General features: G+C 41.1%; 1 protein-coding gene across 3 annotated transcripts in view; it reads right to left on the bottom strand.

Moving 5' to 3' along the window:
* Positions 1-23,296, bottom strand: part of PTPRG (protein tyrosine phosphatase receptor type G) — a 709,519-nt gene that overhangs the window by 215,673 nt on the left and 470,550 nt on the right. For all 3 annotated transcript variants that reach the window (XM_049642644.1, XM_049642643.1, XM_049642642.1), the window contains exon 5: positions 2,238-2,333. In XM_049642644.1, coding sequence (XP_049498601.1) covers positions 2,238-2,333 — 96 coding nt within the window. The remainder of the gene's footprint in view (positions 1-2,237; positions 2,334-23,296) is intronic.

The raw sequence follows: 23,296 nt of genomic DNA, 5'->3' as shown, positions 1-23,296 counted from the left end.
GATTAAGGTTTTCCCAAACAAACAAAAACTGAAGGAATTCATCACCACTAAACCAGCCCTACAAGAGCTCCTAAGGGGGATTCTGTGAGGAAAATGTTGCAAGGACCACAAAGTACCAGAGACATCACTACAAGCATGAAACCTACAGATAACACAATGGCTCTAAACCCATATCTTTCAATAATAACACTGAATGTAAATGGACTAAATGCTCCCATCAAAAGACATAGGATATCAGAATGGATAAAAAAACAAGACCCATCTATTTGCTGTCTACAAGAGACCCATTTTAGACCTGAGGACATCTTCAGATTGAAGGTGAGGGGATGGAGAACTATCTATCATGCTACTGGAAGTCAAAAGAAATAAATAAAAACATATAAAAATGCAAGTAAAAAAGAATACTGAGGTTGGAAAGTTTAAATAACTCTATCACCATTATGCACCTGTTAAGTAGAAGAGAAGGGACTCAAAAGCAAATAGTTTTTTTTTTTATTATTTTTTTCCCTAAATGTTTATTTATTTTGAGAGCAGGGGAGGGAAGGGACAGACAGAGAGGGAGAGAATCCCAAGCACACTCAGTGCTATCAGCACAGAGCTCAATGTGGGGCTTGAACTCATGAACCATGAGATCATGACCTGAGCTGAAATCAAGAGTTGGATGCTTAACCAACTAAGCCACCGAGGTGCCCCAAAAGCAAAGAGTTTTGACTCCAGTGAGTGAGCTCTTAAAACACTATGCTCACCTGTGGTTTATGAAAGTAATCATAGAAAAGAGATGTGTGGAAGAACGAGAGATACCAAGCAAATACATAAACAGACAACTTCCAAAATATTTGACCATGAGCCACAGTAAGAAGTATGGTTAATAACATTACCAAGTACATACCCACTATGCCTCTCTGTGTGGAAACAACTAAAAAAAAGGTTCTACCAAAAAAAAAAAAGTTTTACAGAAATATTTACCCTTACTGTGTGTCATACACTCTGATGTATTCTGATTTTTTTTTCCTATTCTGTTTCATTATTTTAAAACTGCTGGCAGGATTTGCTGAAATTATTTTATGGCCCATTGCTAGGTCAGAACCCACAGTTTGAAAAACAGTGCCATAACCAACCCTAATGACCACCACGCTCACTGTTTCTGAGGTTGAAGCAGAATATTAAGTTTTTCAATTTCTCACATATAATCTCCCATTTGAGGCTTTTACCCAAGAAAGGAAAGGGAGAGAGGGTGGTTAAGAGGGAGAGACAGCAGTGGACAAAACTGTCCATCATGGGTCACAAGCTAAAAAGAGTAGTGAAATTAACATATTCCAAACAAGACTGGCTCTTTCTCAAAGACAAAGAAGCTTGCCCCTTTAAGGCAGGGGTTAAAGACCCATGGTGGAAAAGGTTCTGATGTCTCCCACATCCCTTTGAGTTGTCAGAAAGACATTGTCCAACAATGACTCACTGATGGAAGAAACACTGGTATGTGGTCTTCAGGCGAATTTTAAGACGGAAGGACAAGTCACATACCTACTACTCAGGTTACTTTCCACACAAAAAAGCGCCAGATGTCCTCTCAGCTACTTTTTTAAGACACTTGATGGTTAACACTACTTTAATTTGATGTGACTTATTAAAAAGCCTGGATGGCCTTATCTATGGAAGGACGCAAACTGTGGCTTCTAGCTGTAGGAGCAGCACATGAATTAGGAACGCTCAATACAAACAACAAAAAAGAAAGCATGTGGGTTCATGACTGTACTAATTTGGAAATGGTCTCAGGGAAAACTTTAGTTACCATGGGAATTTGGGGAGGGAAAGAGAAGGGGTCTCTTCAGAGAAGTGACTGATGCTATTTATTAATCTACTTGTAAGTAATGTCAAGTTAAAAGTTGCTCCAAAGAAAATCACCTTTTTTTTTTTAACATCAGTCTCTTAACATGCTGAAGGAACCTGTTCAAAACGCTTCAGCAGTGAAGTAACTTAGATGATAAATGTGTTCTTCAATCTGTGCACCAGTCAAGTAGCAATAAAATCAGAATAATTCATGCAAAAATTTTCATTATGTTTCTAAACATACTTATTTACATTTTAAATCACACATTAGACAATATGAAATATCTTTCATTTAGACAGGTGCAAACTAGAAAACAGATGCATTCATTAAACATAGAACAATTCGGCGAATTAAAAAAAAATACTCTGAGAACTCTCTGGTTCAAGTACTTGAACCACCGTTAGCTTACTTGAAAAAATATGGCCATGGCTCCGATTATTCTGTTTTCAGAAATTGCAGTTTGAAAGCTGTCAAAGTCATCTGGATTATAAAAGAAAATCTGCATCTGTAAAAGAACAATTGAAATATGTATTAGGAAAAAATTCAAACCTACATGAAAGTAGACAGAATAGCACAAGGTACCCAGATTCCTCACTTCTTAAGATTTTGCCAAATGTGTCCATCTATCTGTATTTTTTCTTTGCTAAAGTATCTGAGAGCAAACCCCACGCGTCAGATCATTTTACCCCTACATACCATACAAGCACACATCTTCTCACATAGCTATAGTGTCTTCATGCTACCCAAAGCAAATAACACTGACACCTGATTGCCTGATATTCATGTCATGGTGAAAGTTCCCTATCAGGAAGCAAAATTTTAACGAACTGAAACATCCTGAAGTTAAAAAAAAAAAAAAAAAAAAAAAAAAAAAAAAAAAAAAAAAAAAAAAAGTACGCCTGTGAGATTCATTCCATGTACACATTAAAATTACAAATGCTTAAATGGGCACATCTTTATAAGCAATACTCTTTCAGACGAATTTGAAGGGGTCTCTCAGTGGCTTTGATAAATAGCCCAAATGGAGTATTTCAGCGAATCCACAAGAAACATAATGATGGTGATAATAATGCGTTACATTTTTACAGCTTGCAAAATTGTACCATACATTATTTCACTTAGGTCATTTGATAACCTCTATGAAGACAGGGCAGAAATGACTACCCTCAGTTACCGATGAAGAAACAGAGCTTCAGAAAGTTGATGTGAACCTGGCTAAGATTAAACATCAGAGGAAGAGTGTAAAATCCAAGTGCTCTCCTTTCAACCTTAAATCCTTCTCTTACATCTAGTTAGAGTTTCTTATTCAAAAAGCAGAACACAGACAAATCAACTCAAAATCCTTCCATCATCTTAATGCTTGAACGCTCCTTGATTTTAATACAATTCAGAGAATGAAAATGGACCATAGAATGTTCTTGAAAGACTACATATATGATAAAAGTAACAGATTTGGGTTCCAATTCTTGCTTCTTCATTTACTTGTCTGTGAGACCTCAAACAGTCTTATTTCAAAGCATCAGCTTCTTCATCTATGGAATCAAAATTTACCATTGGTAGGGGGGAGGTGGGGAACAAATGAGTCAGTGTGTAGTATATAGTAGCCCCATGCCTAGACCTCATCTCTGCTCAGCCAATCACTATCATCATCATCATCACCACCACCAATATCATCACATTTTAAAGTTAACATTCGACAGACATCTTAAAATTTCTAATAAGAATGTCATTCCACTAATTCTGGAATGATCCTACTCCTTACAGAAAATCAGATCTCCTACATCACTCATTAGCTCTCTGCTGTGACCTCTATTTTTCCACTTTTCCAAATGACGTGATGCTATTCTCCACAATAGAGTGTGGAGATGTCCATTATGTGGGTGTGGTTACACCCAGATGGAGTTTGGAAATACGATGCTGAATGATGAATTCCCAGAGGGGAAGCTAAGTCAGAAAACTAGAAAAACTAGCTGACGTATATAGGTCAAAGGTAAACAGAGCCATGTTGCCTGAATTACCTAAGATGTTAAGAATAAGGGGACATTTCTGTTCTCAAAGGTAAAATAAGGTAGCCCAATCAGGATACTTTCTTGGAAAAGTCAGGCACCTAAATGAATGACAGAAAGATGGGTAGATTCCTTTGGAGGATTTTCTTCCTTACAGTGAATTATTTTTACACTGTGAATTCTCACCCATTCTGGTGGCCTCTTAACAAATGTGTTGCCTTTAGGTTTGGGCCGTTTTAGACATCATGCATTTACGTGGAGAAAAATCCATTCAGTGAGTTGCAGACTAAAACAGTCTAATACTAGGTGAATGGTTTCATGTGCAATGCTACTAACCCAAGAAAGAAACTTGGTACACAAGTACATTCAGAAAATACACTTCATTTTCCTTTCAAAAGTCGGGCCCTCAAATTAAGTTCACAGAAGTTTTTCTTATTCTACAGCCCATGAGCAGGGGTGGAATTGTTTAATGCATCACCTGAATAGTGTCTGATACAAAATACTTTAAGACCTCTTCAAGGGCATTTTCATTTACGACCGGGTGAGGAAATTCATTTTCAGAAAATGTCTTTGAGTCATGCCTCCACCCATCAGGATAATAAAATGTCTCATAAAGAGAACAGTAGCAGAATTCTGAAATATCAATTTTCCTTGCTATTTCTCTCAAGTTGTAGTCTCTTGAATTATGTTAACTTTGGAAACTATGTTAAATATGAGAGTAATAAGTGGATGAAGCTTTGCTGAGTGAACTGGACTTTAAAATGTTGTGTTGTTCTTGTTGAGACAAATTTGGGCGGAAGCTGGAAAACTATCTCCCACGAATATCTTTGGAAGGTGTTGGGCCAGCAGATAAATATCCTGAGTAGCCCATCGGCTTTCTGTATCTGCTCCCAAAAGCCATCCCCAGAGCCTACTCCCCAGCGTGTGCTTCCTAATAAAGTGAATCTAAGGCATGCTTAGTGCGTAAGTCGTCTTGCTGAAGAATCATGGCACACATAAACTGAAGGAAAAGATCCAGAAAATCTGGCAACAGAGAGATCTACAAACTGTTCCACACAGCCTTTACCAGCACCAATTATTTACCCTTTATCCCATTTGCATCCTTTCTCTCTGTGTGTGTGCACAGAGATACACAATTTCTTTTTATGAATCACTGGGTAGTAACAGAGAAATATGCCCCTTTACCATTAAATACTTAAGTGTATAATTTCTAAGAATAAGGACATTCTCTTATATAAGCACAGTATAATTATTCAAATTAGCAAATTTCACATTGATACAATACTATTATCTTATTCACAGTCCATTTTGAATTTTGGCAAATGCCCAAATAAAGTCCATTATAGATCATTATTCTGGTTCTTAGTCCAGGAATCCAATTTAGGATCAAGCTTGGCATTTCATTTTCTTGTCTCTTTCTACTGACCCCTCTAGCTCCCACTTTCATCTGGAACAGTTACTCAGTCCTTTTTTTTTTTTTTTTTTTTTTTAATTTGAACAGTGCGAATGAAGTGCATAGGTCAGTTGTTAGGTAGAATGAGAGGTCTGTCTCATGGTTTCTCAGGGTTAGATTCAGGTGATGCATTTGGGAAAGGGTTCCACAGTAGTAACATTGTCTTCACAGTGCATCATATCAGGAAGTGCATTGTGTGGATTCCTCCCAACATTAGGGGTGTTTAACTTGATCTTACGGTTAAGTTGACCTCTACCAGGCTTCTCCACTATAAAGGCATTAATATTCCTTCTATAATTGAAAAGTACTTTGTATGGAGCTATTTGAGACTACATATATTGTTCATCATCTAACTTTCATCCACTAATGTTAGTGTCTATTGATGATTTTCTAACTGTATTATCCATTCTATGTGCAGTGATGGGATTCTAGAGTGAGAAACAGCTTACCCTTCTCCACAGTTCATTTATTCATTCATTCATTTATTTAAATCCATATGTACTCATTTATTTTGTTTTACTCAATGGGTTATAATCCATTAGCATTATTTATTTTAACATTCAAACTGTCTCAATAGGAGGTCTTTTGCACAGTAAGAAATCCTTCAAATGGATTCCTCTGTCATTTTGCTATATCCCTGTCATTTTATATTTGTTAGCATCTCCTTATTAGCGGTCACAGATGTTCTAGACTCAATCTTGTCTTTTCCCTGCTCCGGCCCTAAAATTGGCCATAACTTGGGTGGGTTCTGGTTCCTTTGAATAAGGAATGGTATTTAAGGACATTATATCCTAAAGTCACTATTTTCCAAATATGTTTGAGATTAGAGCATTTGGTTCTTCAAGAAAACCTACAGCTTAAGTGAGTGAGTCTATCCCAACCAGGACCTTCTTTGCAAGGGAAGGAAAGCTAGATCAACTTTGTATAAATGGATGTGCCTCCACCATGCAGAGTGCCATAGACATGTAAGTCCTCTCACCCATAGAAACAAACTATATTAAGATCAACTAAAAAGTCACTGGTAGACCGTATATAGCAGCACACAATCAAGGGACCAGTTCTACAAAATCCTTCAAAATCATGCACAAGCCTCACAGATCTGGATGGATGATTCTACAAGTCTACACTGTGGAATGGCTGGGCTGCAAAAATATCCAGGCATGTCTCTAGTCAGATCAAGGTGATAGATAACATAGGGTATCACATGGCATAACCTGACATTTGGAAAAAAGAATTGCATGAAAATAAAACGCCCTACCAGTGACCAGGAGGCATACGCTAAGATATAGATATAGACACTGCCTGGATGAATAGGAACATTACCAAGTAATGGGAGGGGGATGAAATGGATAGTGTGAGCATAAGGTTGACCAAGGTCAATGCTCTATTGTTGTAGGGCACAAGCAAGGAACATACAGAGTTGCCAACAAAAGGTTCACTTAACTTTCCCTTCCTCCTGCCTTGCGCCATTTTCCACCTTGTATTTAAAATGAGTCTAGTTGCAATTTGGTATAAAAACTATCTTAATGCTTGTCTTCCAACTTGAATCACTAAATCACTAGTTGTGTTAAGCTGAATGAACACAGAGCAACATAAGTGAAAACTAGAGCCTTCTATATTTCCATTAATGTTGTTATATTCTAAACATTTAGTGAGTGCTTACCATATGCCAGGTACTACAGTATCATTCATTAATACTCACTGAGGTAAGAACCACCATGATCCTCATTTTATAGCCAAAGAAACCAAGGATTTCCAAAATTTACAAAGCTGTTAAGGAAGGAGGGAGGGGTTAGGATAGGAACCTCATCTTTCTAATCTTAGAGTTCAAGGTGTTAATTACTATGCTTCCTTACAAAGGACAAGAATATTTGCTTACTGCCCATTATGTATAAGGCCCTATGACAGATGAAGACCCAGTCTGTGCTTAGAAAGACTGGAGAAAGTTAACTCTTTCTTTTTTTTGAATGCCAAAGTTAGAGTTGTAGTTAAATGTATCACAAAACACGTAAGGCAATGAATGGCTCTTGGACAAATGAGGCATACAGTAAATAAATACTAAAGTAATGTGGTGATGGGTGGGAGGGGACATTTCTTTTAAGGTGGAGTTTCTATCACCTAATGTTACAGTTGCGTGCCTAAGTCAGCTCTCACATCTCCATGATAATGGAGGCAAGAGGCAATGATCCCACAATTCTGCGAGTAGAAAAATCCAGCAGAAACTTCTTCGGTGATTCACAAAGCTCCACATTTTAATTTCAAACAACTTGTATCTCTTCAGCATGCACCTCACCCCCGTACCAACAATGCCCAAGAAAAAACATTGTGATAAATTAAGTAAGGAAAGAGCACACAGTTCAGACGAGAGGCAACCTACTGAAAGATTCACTAGACATTTCCAGATACTGCTGGGCATCGTTTAGAGAGTGGAAGAACACACAGGAACTGCTAGAGATGAAACGTAAACGGGATGAGATAAAGACGGTAATGAGAAAGGCAGCAGCGCAATTAAAAACCACACAGGAGGTATCACACAACCCAAGAGGAGAAAGGGGAGTTTTCTGATCACGCTTGGCACCAATCTGGAGTAAGCCAGCTGAGAACATGGTCGTGGACCAGAAACACTTGCTCAAGTATAAAAATGTACAGTAAAAGCAAAGTATAATTCCAAGCCCAGTTAATGATCTGCTGGTTCCACTTGTTGGATCGCTCGGATGGGATGATACCGGAATTGAAGTCTGGGCATAATAGGTTCTTAATCCAACTCGACTTTTGGATTGCGCTGACCCATAACTGCGCTTAAGCAGGATCATACACACTCAACAATGCACCAGCTAGGTCTTTAATTCTGCCATTGCCATCACATAGGAAGACCGATGCAGGCAGGAAGTACATCTGCTGAGTCAGAGCTGTGTCTTTAAGAGTGCTTTTCATCATCAACAGTAAGTTATTTTGGCGTGAATAACATGAGTGAGGGCTCGGAGTGGCTAGAAGCAAGGACAGAGTAATGATAAAGCCAAAAAGACTAAAATGAGGTTCTTCCTATCTATAGGAATAAGTAACTAAATGAATAGCAAGGAGGGGTCAGAATTAGCTAAGAGAATGAATGGATCTAAACCACTGGAGAAAATGCTCAGGAAAGTGCAAATATACACCAAAATCAACTGTGAAATGCTAAGTGGCTCCAGGTATGGGTCTGCTAAACACAGATTATACTACTTTCTTTTTAATCGACAAGAAATTCAAAGTCTTTGTGCCCAAGTAACTAGTCTGAAATTTTGATACCCCAACAAAACTTGGTCATTTAAATTATGGAAAGCATGATAAATACACACTATATATTATACAAAAATACATGACAAATACTCTGAATTCAGAACCAATATATGGGTATTTTGCTTTGCATTAATGAAATTTTTATCCCTAGTGGCTTTTTGGGTTTTTTTTAAGTTTACTTACTTATTTTGACAGAGAGAGACAGAGAGAGAGACAGAGAGAGAGAGAGAGAGAGAGCGAGCGAGCTGGGGATGGGCAGAGAGAGAGGGAGAGAGAGAATCCTAACCAGGCTCCATGCTCCGTGCAGAGCCAATCTGGGGCTCGATTACACAACCATGAGATCACGACCTGAGTTGAAATCAAGAGCTGGAGGCTCAACTGACTGAGCCACCCAGCCACCCCATAAATGTGATTAATATTTAGATCAGTAGACTTTGAGTAAAGCTGATTACCCTCCATAATGTGGTGGGCCTCATCCAATCAGGTGAAAGTGTGAGGTATTCCTAACAGGAAGGAATTCTGCCTCCAATTTTGACACAGAAATTCTGCCTAACTGTCCAGCCTTTGGACTCGAGACTACAATGTCCACTCTTGTTAGAATTTCCAGTCTGCTCTGCAAATTTTTTTTTAATTACTTTTAATTCCTTGTCAAGTAATTCATGAATCCTCATTTCTTTTTTTCTATACATTTTTTTTGAAAGTTTATTTATTTTAGAGAGAAAGAGAGAGAGTACAAGCAGGGGAGTGGCAGAGAGAGAGGGGAGAGAGACAGAATCCCAAGCAGGCTCCACACTGTCAGCACAGACTCCTACGTGGGGCTCAATCCCATGAACCCTGAGATCATGACCTAAGCTGAAATCAAGAGTCAGATGCTTAACTGACTGAGCCACCCCTGCTCTACAAATTTCAGACTTGCCTGCCCCCAAAACTGAATGAGAAATACACCCCCAAAGGTCAGGACTGACTTTAAGCACCTATGTAGGATACGTGTATATGTGACTATGTATCACATTCTAAAACCATTCTGCAAGCCAGTTATTTTTTGAGCTTTCTTGAGCTCTGAGTTCTATCATCTTCATTCAGTTCCTTCAAACAGGCTAGAGAATGTAGCACCTGTTACAATCCAGTTCACACTCCTGTGGCTTAGAGCAAAGACAGCATGACTGGGGGACATAAATGGAGATCCAAGAGCTTGGGCTGTAGAGTCAGACCTGATTTGTATATTGAAGACACTTGGGAGCTCCAAGACTCAGTGTCCCCTTCTGTCCAACAGGGGTATTACTTCCCTCGTCACATCATGAGGCACATGCTTTGGTAAAGTAAGAACAGATGAGCAGCTCTCCCTTTTTATTATTATGTATCTTTATTTCTTTATGACCAGAAATAACAGAAGGGATAGATGAACTAAGGTGAAGATAAATTGTTTCCAAAGACCAGCCAACATCCCAATGAGTCTTTGCCACAAAGTGTAACAAAGAAACAGCCAGCTTTCACAGGCAGATTATTTTTAGAAGAAAGGTGTTCCAAAGAAATAGTAGGTATTCAGCACCTTTGCAGGCAAGGTAGCATTTAAATAAACGTTGTAAAACATTTGCTTTATACAATATCATTAATCACAGAGTACACTAATCCTTAATTATTTCCTTTGTTTTCTTATTTTCCCTGCAACATGGTATTATCTTCAACTACTGTACAGCAGGAATCCACATTTTGGGGGCAGAAGAATCCAAAGTGCACACGAGGGCTGTGACTCATATACAATGAGGTGCGGGGATGGTTTCAGGGACCTCTTCCAAAAGTCTCTGTGTGTTACCTGTTTGAGCCATTCTAAGTATTTATCAGCTGGTTTTTAGAATTTCTGGTTCAATGCTGCATCTGATTAGTCACGTAAATATTTCATCTTTGCATTTTTCCCTCAGTAAGGACGCATTCAGGCTCCTTCTTGCTTATAGTAGTAAATTCAGTTTTTCAGGGATTTGCTACACATGATTCATGAATTATTTCTTACCGTTTGGTGTCAGTTTGGGCACAAATGAGGCAGGTTCAACATCCACCTATATGTTGGCCAACTACCCTTTTCATGTACTCAGGAAAGGGAATGGGGAGCTACAGCTCTCCCACTGAATTAGCTGTGTGACCCAGTGGAAATCAGTCGCCTTCTCTGAGCCTTAACATCCCCATGAGTAAATGGAGGGTAAGAAACACGCCAGTGGGGTACAGTGAGCAGTAAACAAAATAAGTCAAGCACCACCCAAGTTCTGGCATATTGCGGACTTCCAACTGATGCACATATCTTTAACAGTTAGTTAACAGGAAAAAAAAAATGGAAATAAGTTAGTGAAAGGATTATTTGCAATCACCCCAAACCGGAAACCGAACACTGATCATTAATGGAATCGATAAACAAATTGTGACACAGTCACACCATGGCATAGGCACAACTATCGGTAACAATATAGACAAATCTCACACAAACAGTGCTGAGCCAAATAAGGGAGATAACAAAACAATTTTTTCAAAGCATTAAAAGTTTTAAAAAGGGTAAACGGTGTGATTCCATTAAAATGAAGTGCAAAACCAGGAAAAACTCATGCAGTTAGAAGCCAACACAGTGGTTACCCATTGGGGGGCAGTAAGCGGAAAAGGGATTCTGGGGGTGCTAATCAGTGCTCTTTCTTCATCTGAGGCCTGGTTGCAAGAGTACAAAAATGTATTCAGCTGTATTATTATTTGTTCACTTTCCTCTTTGTATATGATTTTTCAAAAAACGTAAAATTCATGACCTGCTGCTTTTGAAACTGGAATAAACAAGAGTATAATGCCACCTAATCATATGAGCAGGAAAGAGTTTGCATCCCTCTGTGGGACCCATTCTCTTCCATGGGGACCACTCTAAACCTGAGGGTAAGGATAGAGAGAACTCACCTGCTTGACAGGGCAAGTTGAGGTGACAGTCCCTGAGCATGTACAACCTCGCCAGCCTAGACCAAGCGTCCCCTCTTCCCCACCCATTCCCTCAAGGCAGACATGGCAGATGAAGCCAAGGTAGCATGTCCAGGGAAACATTCCCCAAGGGTGGCTTAAATGGAGCCGATTCTTAGCCTGCTTTACATGAATTAATGCCTTTTATCCTCACCATTACTTTTTGACAGGGGTACTATTTATATCCCCATTTTATAGAAAAGGAAATTAAAGCTGTGATACTAGGTCTTGTCTAAGAGGTATGAAGGCTGGGATTCAAACCCAGGCATTGGACCCAGAACCCACACGTTTAAAATCCTCTCCATAGAACATCTGGATCAGAATTCCCACCAGCAATGAGAAGCCCCTGTTAGTTATCTCCAGGATTCAGCACAACATTTCCAGAGTACTGGTTCTCTCAACCATGGGTGACTTCAGACTCTAGGGGACATTGGCCATGTCTAAAGTCATGTTTGGTTGTCCGTTCTGGAAGGGGTGCTACAGGCATTTAGTGGGTAGAGGCCAGGGATGCTGCTGGACCCCCTACAATGCATAGGAAAGCCCCCCAAATGCAAAGAATTATCCTGCCCAAAATGTCAGTAGTGCTGAGGTGTAGAAACCTTGTCTGTACCCACTGTGGTGGGAAACCTGGCCCATGGATGTGGTAAAGCATTTTGTCTTTCCTTCCCTTTTCCCACTGCGACTGATCTCTAAAGGGAGACAAACATGTCTGCTGTGATGGGACTCAAAGACTAGGAGAGCAGTTTCACCCCTACAGGTAAACCAGTAAGTTCAAGACCACTTTCACCTGCCCTTGGAGTTATGGTAATAACTTTTCTTTCCAATTAAAACAACTGTTCCTTGCCTGCGTAACTACGTTACACATAAGGTTGGGTTCTAAAATGCAGTGGAGTTAACACCTTGGACACAGTGGCAGGGGAGGGGATCCCTAGGTGCATCTGGAACTCATTTGTATTTCAAAAACACGAAAATAACCACCGCACTGTTTGTGCTCTTTGTAATATGAAACTTTTTAGAAATTGCTTTGTACTTGGTAGTAACAGCCACATGATTCACCATGAAATGAAGTCTGGAAAATCATTCTGGATAAATGGACCTATAAATTCAATAGAATTTCCATGACAACATAGACTGCAACACTCAACCACAAATAAAAGGTTATAAATCATTCAAAACCAACTAGGAATCAGCAATACCGCTCTCGCTTTGAAATACAAGAAACCTGAAATATAGTTTATTTGTTACTTACTCACCCAAAGTTCCCATTACAGTTCTTTCCTCACTTCTGATATTGCATTTTCTACCCCATAATAGGTGTTGCAAAAATGATGATGCCAAAAATTTCCAATTAAGCTAAACAAAATTAACATAGGTTTAGAGTTGGTGGTATTCCTCCCTTTCTCCTAGCCAGAACCCTGCAACAAAGCTTGTGCACAAAGACAAGTTATGCAGTTTTATCCAAAAAATTCCAATTTGCCCTACAGAGCTAATGTTGCCAAATCTGAGTACCTGCAAGAAAAAGGTTTATGAAAAACATTTCTGAGAACACACATGCAAGGCATGCTGGATGCTTCCCAAAAGCTTTTGAGTTCTGTAAATCAAAATCAAATCCGCTAATGTCATTGGGACAATCCCCACATTGAAGGTTTTTTTGAGATTGGCTGGGTCAACCCAACTGGAATATTGATTTTATGAAAGAGCTCTTTGCTTCTCTAGTCAACTTTAATTCTGTTGGAGGTTCCCTTCTAATGAACTCTTTTGGATACAGTAGGCTGGGAGCACACCCAGTGAGTGGTGCTGACCCCAGGACCAAGCACATAGTAGGTGCTCATGCAGTGATTGTGGAATGAATGAATGGATGTTATTTCTGATATTGGAGGAAATGTACTGCACCTGCTCCATTCACAGCCTTTCTCATTATTGGGTCTACCTAACAGCCAACACCTTTGGGAAGATTAGTAGTAGAGTATGTAAACCACATTTATGGAGCCACGGCTTTGGCTTCCAGAAGGGCTGCACGCTCCCGAAATACTGCCAGAAGATGTACATGTGTGCACTGGACAGCGTCTTTCATTTTCCATCAGATGAACTCTTATGGTTCCATCTACTACCATGTGCTGATACCTCTTCAAGATACATTTTCAGCCCTGATCTCAGGTGGCCTATGGGTTTTGTCAACATCTTCAAGGGCTCTGCAAGCCAGAAAGGTTAAGATCAGAGCTACAAGGAGAAAAAAAAGGGAACATGCCTCTGTAAGCACAAAATCCTTTCCTAAGACAGATACCCTAGAAACGGTTCAAACCATCCTCTGAAAATTGCACACACCTTTTAAGTTGTAGTCAGCAATGTTCGAGATACCACTCTCCCTACATCATTGCTAACGGGGGAGTTATGATTCCTTCTTATGTTTTATACATTGGATGGACACATGTGTTCTCATCTTTAGTTTTTCCAATAACCAATAAGAATGAAGATCTCTACTCATATTTTTCTCTAATGATTTTCCTTTTTATAATTTAGGAAGGCTCTTTAATTAAGAAAATTATGACCTTGCCACAAGTGTTATAAATACAAATGCATTTGCCCCACTATTGTTGGCATCGGGGAAAAAATGAGAATGCATAATAAACAGAAGAAGTGGTAAAATCAGCCATGGAGGGGAGAACACAAGTTGACCAATAGGCACTGACATTGAAAGTTCTTGAAGATATTTTGCTGATGGAAAAAGCCAAGATGCAAAATAAATACACATTTAACTTAAAAAATGCTGTAAGTCAAAATACTTTATTTGTTGCGAATGTATCTGCACAGATGTACAGACTAAGGAAAGGGGGAGCAAAGGGTCTGGAGAATAACACAAACTATTAACAGTGGTTTTCTCTGGGGAGGGGGCTTCAAATTGGTTTGGGGCCGAGATAGGTGTTTTTTTTTTTTTTTTTTAATTTCTTTTTAACGTTTATTTTTGAGACAGAGAGAGACAGAGCATGAATGGGGGAGGTTCAGAGAGAGGGAGACACAGAATCCAAAACAGGCTCCAGGCTCCGAGCTGTCAGCACAGAGCCCGACGCGGGGCTCGAACTCATGAACCGCGAGATCGCAACCCAAGCTGAAGTCGGCCGCCCAACCGACTGAGCCACCCAGGCGCCCCGATAGGTGGTTTGTTTTAATGCAACTGTTGAAAATACTTGGTGGCTCTAACTAATAGCACATCTAGAGGAAAAGAATCTCCTTTAAAATGACAGAGAGAGAGAGAGAGAGAGAGAGAGAGAGAGAGAAGCAAAATCGGAAAAGAAAGGAACAGGGCCCAAATCCCCACCACTGCTGCAGAGCAAGAAACTGAAGCTACTGGAGCCGTTAGGGAACCCAACTCAGAAAACCAGCCTTATCAGCAAAGTGCTCCAAAAGAATGAATCCCTCAGCCCCTAGTGAGAGACAGCACGCCATCACACAGGCTGTGATCCTGCTTTATTCCTGGTATCACTTGGACACAATTCACTCTTCATTTATTTCTGCCTGCAATGAAACACACAACTATTCAAGCTAACACTCCAAACAGGGAGGTGGGGGGGGGTGTGAAAGAAAGAAAAGTCTGAGCTCCTGTTTCTGATCTACACAGACTATTCAACTGAGCCACTCTGCTGAAAGGTATATTTACATGGACGAATAGTTTTCCACCTACTTAGCCATAAAATTACAGTGTGCAACTTAGTAAACACCAAGTACTAATTCTCTCCAACCATACCTTTGGTCAGAGAGACACCAGCAAATTAGAGAGAAAAACAGAGTTGCCCAAAGCCAGGCAAAGTTTTGCTGATGTACTTGCTGGGTACAACCTGAAGGGATGATGTGGGGAGAGGCTTTTAGGAAATGGTTGTCAGTCTCAGTGGTGAGGAGGACAGAGCTCTGCCACCAACATCACTGTGAGTATAGACCCCATCTTGGCTGAGTGAGATCCTCCTTTCTGTGAATTGCCCAGAGTACGATTTTGGATGAGGGTGGAAAGAATATTACTGTTAACACCTGTATATCGGCACCTAGATCCTACCATTAACATTTTAATACACTTGCTTCATCAAGCCAACAGTCCATTCATCTACCCATCCATTTAATCAGGTGCTGAGTTTTCAAGGAAAACACCCATCGTCATTCTCCAACAGTCAGCCATTGTCAAACTAGTAACCTCAACAGCAAGAGGAAGCCAAGAAATATATTCCAAGCTTTAGGACCTAGCCAGAAAATGCCTTGCTGGCTTACAAGGGGGTTAATAATGCTATTAATGAGAATATCGTGAGATGCTGATAGCTACATGTCAGCAGGGAAATGTTAATAATTGGGAATAAAGACAGAGTTTAAGGGATGGGATGAAAACAACAAAAAATCAAAACAATGGCTTTATGAAGTCAAGAATCTACAGGAGCGTGTCAGCCAATAATCACATTATTGAGTGGCTTCATGCATGCCCCTGATTAGCTAATACCAAAACACATCCAGAAAGACTATACATTAAATGTAATTGTGCTCAAACACTTGTTTGCGTTATTTGTCTTGAACCTGCTAACATGTGACGGAACAGCGAATACATTCAGATGTTTACCCGGGAAACCTGGTTCATTATCTCCAGAGCCATCCTCACAAAAACCCTAGCCCAAAATCTTAATGAAGAAGGTGTTCTAAATCAAAAGGAGCTTACGTGGCCTCCTTGTCTGCGATTTGAGCAGCGTCACAGATGTTACAAGGGTGATTCATGGCATTCCAGAAGCATTATTTATGATATCAAAATACTGTAGACAAGTTCACTGTCAATCAGTAGGAGAATGACTAAATAAATCACAGTACATCTGTACTGTGGAATATTACACAGCTATCAAAATGAATGATGTTGATTCTGTATCTGTTACGCAAGGACGCCCATGATATATCATGGAGTTAAACAGGCAAGTTACGGTACACCGACTGTCTCATTTATCAAGTAGCGGAAAAAATACCGAAGCACGCACAGGGAGGGGAAAAAACTGGAAGAGTCTACAAGAAATTTAACTGTGGTTCCCTCTGAGAATTAAAAATGTAGGTAGGGACAAAACAGCAGCTTCCATTTTCACTCCCTACTACGGTTCAGTACTTTTTACAGATTTGTCGATGAGAAGAACTTCTTCCGTAGATAGTTGAAATAATAAGTGAAAGACAACAACCACAAAGAGAGACTAAAATGGACACCAAAGAGCATATGGAAGACAAGACTTATCAAACCTTATGAAACCGTGATAGTGTCCCACCTAAGTGCACTCGTAGGCAATCCGGATGAAGTTTTAGATTGAGCACATCCATGCAAACCTTCCGGCCCTCCAGAAGCCCCATGTGTTCCCACAGGGTCACCACCATCAACCAAGATAACCGTCTCCTGACTTGCAACAGCAGAGATTCATTTTCCTCAATTTCCTTTTAAGGTCATTCTACGCATGAGATTCCATGCTCTTGAGGTCATCATCTCCTATCAGGCCTCTGTCCGTATTTTCACAAGGTTGACAACGATAAGACCAGTGAACTTGAGGCGCCTGGGTGGCTCAGTCGGTTGAGTGTCCGACTTCGGCTCAGTTCAGGATCTCACAGTTTGGGAGTTTGAGCCCCACGTCGGACTCTGTGCGGACAGCTCAGAGCCTGGAGCCTGCTTCGGATTCATGTGTCTCCCCCTCTCTCTACCCTTTCCCCGCTCATGTTCTGTCTCTGTCTCTCAAAAATGAATAAACATTAAAAACAACGTTTTTTTATGAGATCAGTGAGCTCTTGTTTTATGGATGCTGGGAGTTGGACAGGAGGCTGGGGTGGTAGCAGGGTCTTCAGAGGCAACTTGTGGAGCTATTTTCAAGGTGATTGCCAAGAGGTAGATGGAATGAGGTTGGAGGAACAAGAATTTGAGAACCTCCCGCTCTAAAAGTCATAATCTGCATTTTTGTAAGCTCCACGTATGAAAAAGCCACGAGGCCATGTGCTTTCCAAAGCTAAGGGAATTTTATCTTTGTGGCACTTCTGTGAGGGAGGTGCTGCTCTTACCCCACCTTAAAGGCTGGGAACGGGAAGGTTAGAAAAGTGTGAGAACAGCCAGCAAGCAGTCAGGGACCCAGACTTGGTCCTCCTCAATAGATCAGACACCTGGAGACAAGGCATACCTCACTGGGCCAGTCAGATGCCACCATAATGCCGTTCAGAGCAGGAAAGAGCCCTTGTCTTGAGATCACATCTCCACTTCAGGAGGTTCTAATACTGGGACTCTGTTCTCTTTCTTTTGGGACCCTCCGTCTAGTTTGTCTCAGTAACAGTTTTGGCTGGAATTCAAATTCTCTCCCATCTGCTAGATGCTGTTAGTGACTCTGAATTCAGCCTGGTCCCTGCCCCTTACTAGGGTCACCTTCACCAACAGTACCTGGGCATGTGCACATGCCCAGACACACTGCCCAAAGACCCAGCACACAAACTTCCCAGAGCCATAAATGGAGGACGAGAACATGGACCAGCAGAATCTACAGGAGATATTATCCGGATGCTAACAAAATGTGCGAGAGGGGGCGGGCTTCAAAATAAAAGACGAGACACATTTAAACTGAACGTTCAAATGTCATCATGCTGTCAAGCTCCTCCCAACCATAAGGCAACTTATGCTCATGTCTGAAGTTACTAAGCAGAGGTTAGGAATGGAGTCTTTCTAGACAGGGCACAGCAAAGATACATAGCTTATGTGAAGAACTATGGCCAGGTAAACCCAATTTTCCATGCTGCTTCCTGAACTGCACGGAGAAAGGCTGGATCAGTGAAGATTGCAATGCTAGGAGAAACACATCTGCACATGCATTGTTGGGTTTTCAAAGGGGTCACGGGTGGGGTTATATTTTTATTCAGAGTATTGTATTCCATCTTAATATAGCCCCATGTTCTGGTCTAAAGGTTGGAGTGTTGGGCTTTATTATTTCTTGAAACGCCTCCACCTCAAGTATTTTTAACATGCTGGCTCAATAATACCTTCCCACGGATCCCTCCATGTGATTGTCTATTTGCGCCTCACGGAGATACCCGGGTTTTTGTTCCTAGTCTGGGAGCACAGGGTGGTGTAGAACATATAGCTCTCTGAGTTTTCTGAGTCTTCAGCAGCACATTAGTAACCCTCAGAAGTTCTCAGGCATTACCTTCTGGTAATGCTAACCACATAGCAGATGGATTTTTTTTCGTTTTTCAAAAGCATCCTACTGGGCTTTGTAGGCCACCAACACGGTGGCTCTGGGAGCCATAAACCTGTCCGGGTACCGCTTTGGCAGAGCTATCTTTGTTAGTTGGTATTCCTTTCAAGAGAGCTCAGAGTTCATTTTCCAGTTTTTTGAGTTGTTACGAGGGTCCACAACCATGTTAATGGTTGGGGCCAAGAGAAAATGCTCTGGTTGATGTGGGTCATGATAACTCCCTAGGGTATAACACCCAACACACTTGGGAAATGGTGATCTGTCAGTATCCAGCAAAGTGACCACAAAGAAGCATTTCTCTGAAAAGGAGAGCAACACTCCTCTTCTTGAGCAGTAGAAAACAGTGTAAACCGGAGGCTGAAGGATATGGGCAAGCCTTAAGTCAGAATATCCTGACAATCTGCTCCAGTGTCCAGTCCAGAATGACTATGGCTTCTCACCACAAAGATGAAGACTTCACAAATGTCCTCTAGGTGTAACCAGCGTAAACCACCCACTTTCCCTAAGACAGAGGCCCATTAAAACCCTGATCTCAATTGCAAGTATCTCCCAAAATAGCAAGTAAACACACTAACTTCCGGTCTGCCATTAGTCATTTGCTTTTTTCTGGAAACACGGATAACCCCTTCTTGTTCAGATAAAACAGATTTCTTTTTATCTCAAATTTATTTCAAAACATTTATTTATTTATTTATTTATTTATTTATTTATTTTTAATGATTTCAGGAAGAGAATTCAGCGATCTATCACTTAAAACCACCATCTTGCTTTGAAAAAAAATATCAAACCGTTCAGAGAGCACACAATGTGCTTTGGGTCTCCTGTCTTCCTTCTCCTGCCCACAGATGCCACAGAGCTTCAAATAAGTTCAGCAAAAATGTCTTGCCTTCCTCCCTCTCTCCACTGGCAACCACGTAAATAAACATTAAGTCTAGGTAAAGCAAAGCCAAGTGCCAGGCCACATACTATTTCCTCCCATCCTAAACCAGTGATTCTTAAACGGAGGTGATGCTGCTCCCCAGGAAACATTTGGTGATGTCTGCAGACATTGTTAGTGGTCACAACTGTGGCAGGGGTGCTATTGGCATACAGGTGGAGGCTTAGGATGCTAGTAAACACCTTCCGATGCATGTGACACAACAGAGAATTATCCAGCCCAAAATGTCAGTGCCAAGGTTGAGATGCTCTGTTCCATTTAGGCTAACAGGCTAAGTGACTCATTTGTCCTTTGCACACAGAATACAGCACATAACGTATACTGAGTAGAGATCAAAACCCTCCAAGTCCATGACCACTGGACAAACACTTCTTACCAGGACACATTCCCAGGTCAATCGTGTCTGGATAAGATGTTAATATCATGATGTTTGCTAGCTGACTGCTGAATTCAGAAGTGCATGATCTACTTGGGTACGAATGCATTTCCTAAATGTATGCTAGAGCCTTCGGCTATGGAGCCACATGGACTTGAATTTGAATTCTAAGTTTATTGCTTTCTAGCTGTGTGAGCTTAAACAATGTTATGGTTTGAACTGTGTCTCCCAAAAAAGATGCTGAGGTCCTAACCAGCGGTACCTGTGAATATGAACTCATTTGGAAACTGGGTCTTTGCAAATGGTGATGTTAGGATGAGGTCATTAGGAAGGGCTCTAACCAATATGGCTATGTCTATAAAAAAAGGAGAAATTTGGGCACAAAGACACACACAGTGAGAATGTCGTATGAAGATGACAGCAGTTGATGTGTCTACAAGCCAAAGAATGCCAGATTGACACCAAAGCACCAGAAGCAGAGAGAGCAGCACTAAACAGATTTCTTCTTCACAGCTGTCAGAAGAATCCAACATGGCCAACATCTTGATCTGGACCTCCATGAGGTCCTGAAATTTTTTGTTGTTTTAAGCTCTCTCATTTATGCTACCTTGTTAGGGCAGCTCTACAAAACTGGTAAGGGAACTCCACAAGTGTCTCGGTGTCTGTGAAGTGGGACCAAACAGAGTAGCATCTGGTTCTTCTTAAAAAAAATTTTTTTAATGTTTATTTATACTTGAGAGAGAGACAGCGTGCGAATGCGGAAGGGACAAAGAGAGTGGGAGACACAGAATGTCAAGCAGCGTCCAGGCTCCGAGCTGTCAGCACAGAGACCGATGTGGGGCTTGAACCCATGGAGCCTGAGATCATGACCTGAGCCAAAGTCGGACACTTGACTGACTGAGCCACCCAGGAGCCCCAAGTAGCATCTAGTTCTAAGGCTGCCATGAAACGCAGTGGGACGCAAAGTGACACCTCAAAGCAGCATGCCCGTCCTCCCTCCCACCATTAGCGGGCAGCAGGGTTAGCATGCCTTCCTCAATGCCATCAGCCATGTTAGCTTGACTTTGCTTGCACCTTCACGTTTTTTTCTACCACATTTTGCGATTCGAATCCAAAATTTTAGAAGTACGGTGTCATCTTTAAAATGCGTGCAATGCTCTAATAACCGTCCTCTATTAATTGCTGCCTCAAATTTTGCCATACAGTAGAAGTATGGACTCAAGTCCACTAACACTTGGACCATAATTGGGCCTTAATGACAATACTAACCACAACAGCAATTTGTGTCGTCAGTGTACCAGTTCAGAACAACCAGCAACAGGAAAGCCTCAGATCTACTTCTACCCGGAGAAGCCCTACTCAGCATCTGTCAGGATTCCAATGAAATGTTACCTGCTACGTGAATTACTTCCAGAGCAGCAAGCAATCATTCCCCTCCCTGCTTCACCAGAGACCCCCGGGGGCGGGGACCGCTTTCTGCTTCCGATACAGGCTATCGTTCAGCCTTTATAACTTGTCTATAAACTTAGTTGGCAACATACAAGCCATATGCAAGTAAGCACCACACAGAAACCACACCCTTTTCATCTTGGAATGCCCTGTCATAGGCTGCCACATGCTTAATAAACGAAGAACTACGAAGTTCTGTTAAGACCGTGACATGGGATTTTTAAAAAGTACAAACATAATGGAGTTTCCCGTTTTTGTTTCCTTTTCCATAAACTTGGAAGAATTCATATATCCCAAGGAGACACGTGATTAGGGAGCTGCCTCAACCTACACTGTTAACTCTGGCTCTTCCTCCCTATACAGTCCTCCTTGGCAGACAGGTAAAGTCAAGGGACACTCTGAAGAACCACTGACTTTCCTGACTCTTATCATCAAACTACCTGGCCCATGTCTCTCTCCCTGGAGGACCAACATCAAGTGACCCTCACTGATGGGCTTGCAGATACAAATATCTTGACAAACAGGGGACAAGTATATTCAAGACAACTGGAGAGAAAGAAGACCAAAAGAGGGATAAAACTAGAATCTAAAATAGTAGCTAACTGAGGGGCGCCTGGGTGACTCAATCAGTTAAGCGTCTGACTTCGGCTCAGGTCGTGATCTCACAGTTTGTGAGTTCAAGCCCCGCGTTGGGCTCTGTACTGACAGCTCAGAGCCTGGAGCCTGCTTCGGATTCTGTGTCTCCCTCTCTCTCTATCCCTCCCCGACTAGTGCTCTGTCTCTCTCTGTCTCTCAAAAATAAATAAACGTAAAAAAATTTTTTTTTAAATGGTAGCTAACTGGGGCATCTGGTTGGCTCAGTCGGTTAAGTGTCTGACTTCAGCTCAGGTCATGATCTCGTGGTTCATGGGTTCGAGCCCCGTGTTGGGCTCTGTGCTGACAGCTCAGAGCCCGGAGCCTGCTTTGTATTCTGTGTCTCCCCCTCTCTCTGCCCCTCCCCTGCTTGCATTCTGTCTCTTGACAGAATAAGTAAAATAAAATAAAATAAAATAAAATAAAATAAAATAAAATTAAATTAAATAACATAACATAACATAAAATAAAATAAATAAAATAGTAGCTAACTAATAAGAGATGTTTGACAACTACAGAAGGCCTACTGTAAGATTCTGGAGACAGGTAGGACTATTCCTTGCTCAGAGCTATAGATGCCATGGAAGTTTTAGTATCTCAGGAATCCTACTCTAATGCAATAAGAACTGGGATAGCAGCAGCAACTAACTTTGATCATCAACAGGCAAAAGCGGACAGAAGAGGACCCATGTGAGCACCGTGATAGCTTTGGGGTGAAGACAGGTTCTTGAATGGGAAGGCACACACGGGAGATATCAAGGGGGATAGAAATATTCCATATCTAGATCGGGATGGTGGTTTACATACGTAAAACCCATCAAGTTGCACACTCACCACCTAAAAACTTGACTGTAGGTATGTTATACTCAATAGAAAGTCTCAAAAATTCAGCACTGAATGAGCAGCTAGCTTGGCCAAGCTACAAAGCCAATTATCTCACCACCAGTTTGAGCCCTCTGACCCTTTAAAAGCCTTGGAAGAGAGGGAGAATAGGAGAGAGAAGCGGCGTCTATATTTTAGTTTACATTTAGATGAGAAGAAATCTCAGAACGGAGACCATTCCCCGAAGACTCGGAGGGCCCTGAATATAACTTACTGCATACTTTTTATCCCCAACACCACAGGTGTGA

Source organism: Panthera uncia, chromosome A2, assembly GCF_023721935.1.
Source record: "Panthera uncia isolate 11264 chromosome A2, Puncia_PCG_1.0, whole genome shotgun sequence".
NCBI lineage: Eukaryota > Metazoa > Chordata > Mammalia > Carnivora > Felidae > Panthera > Panthera uncia.
The sequence above is the reverse complement of the archived record's forward strand: the minus strand, read 5'-3'. Positions and strand labels throughout refer to the sequence as shown.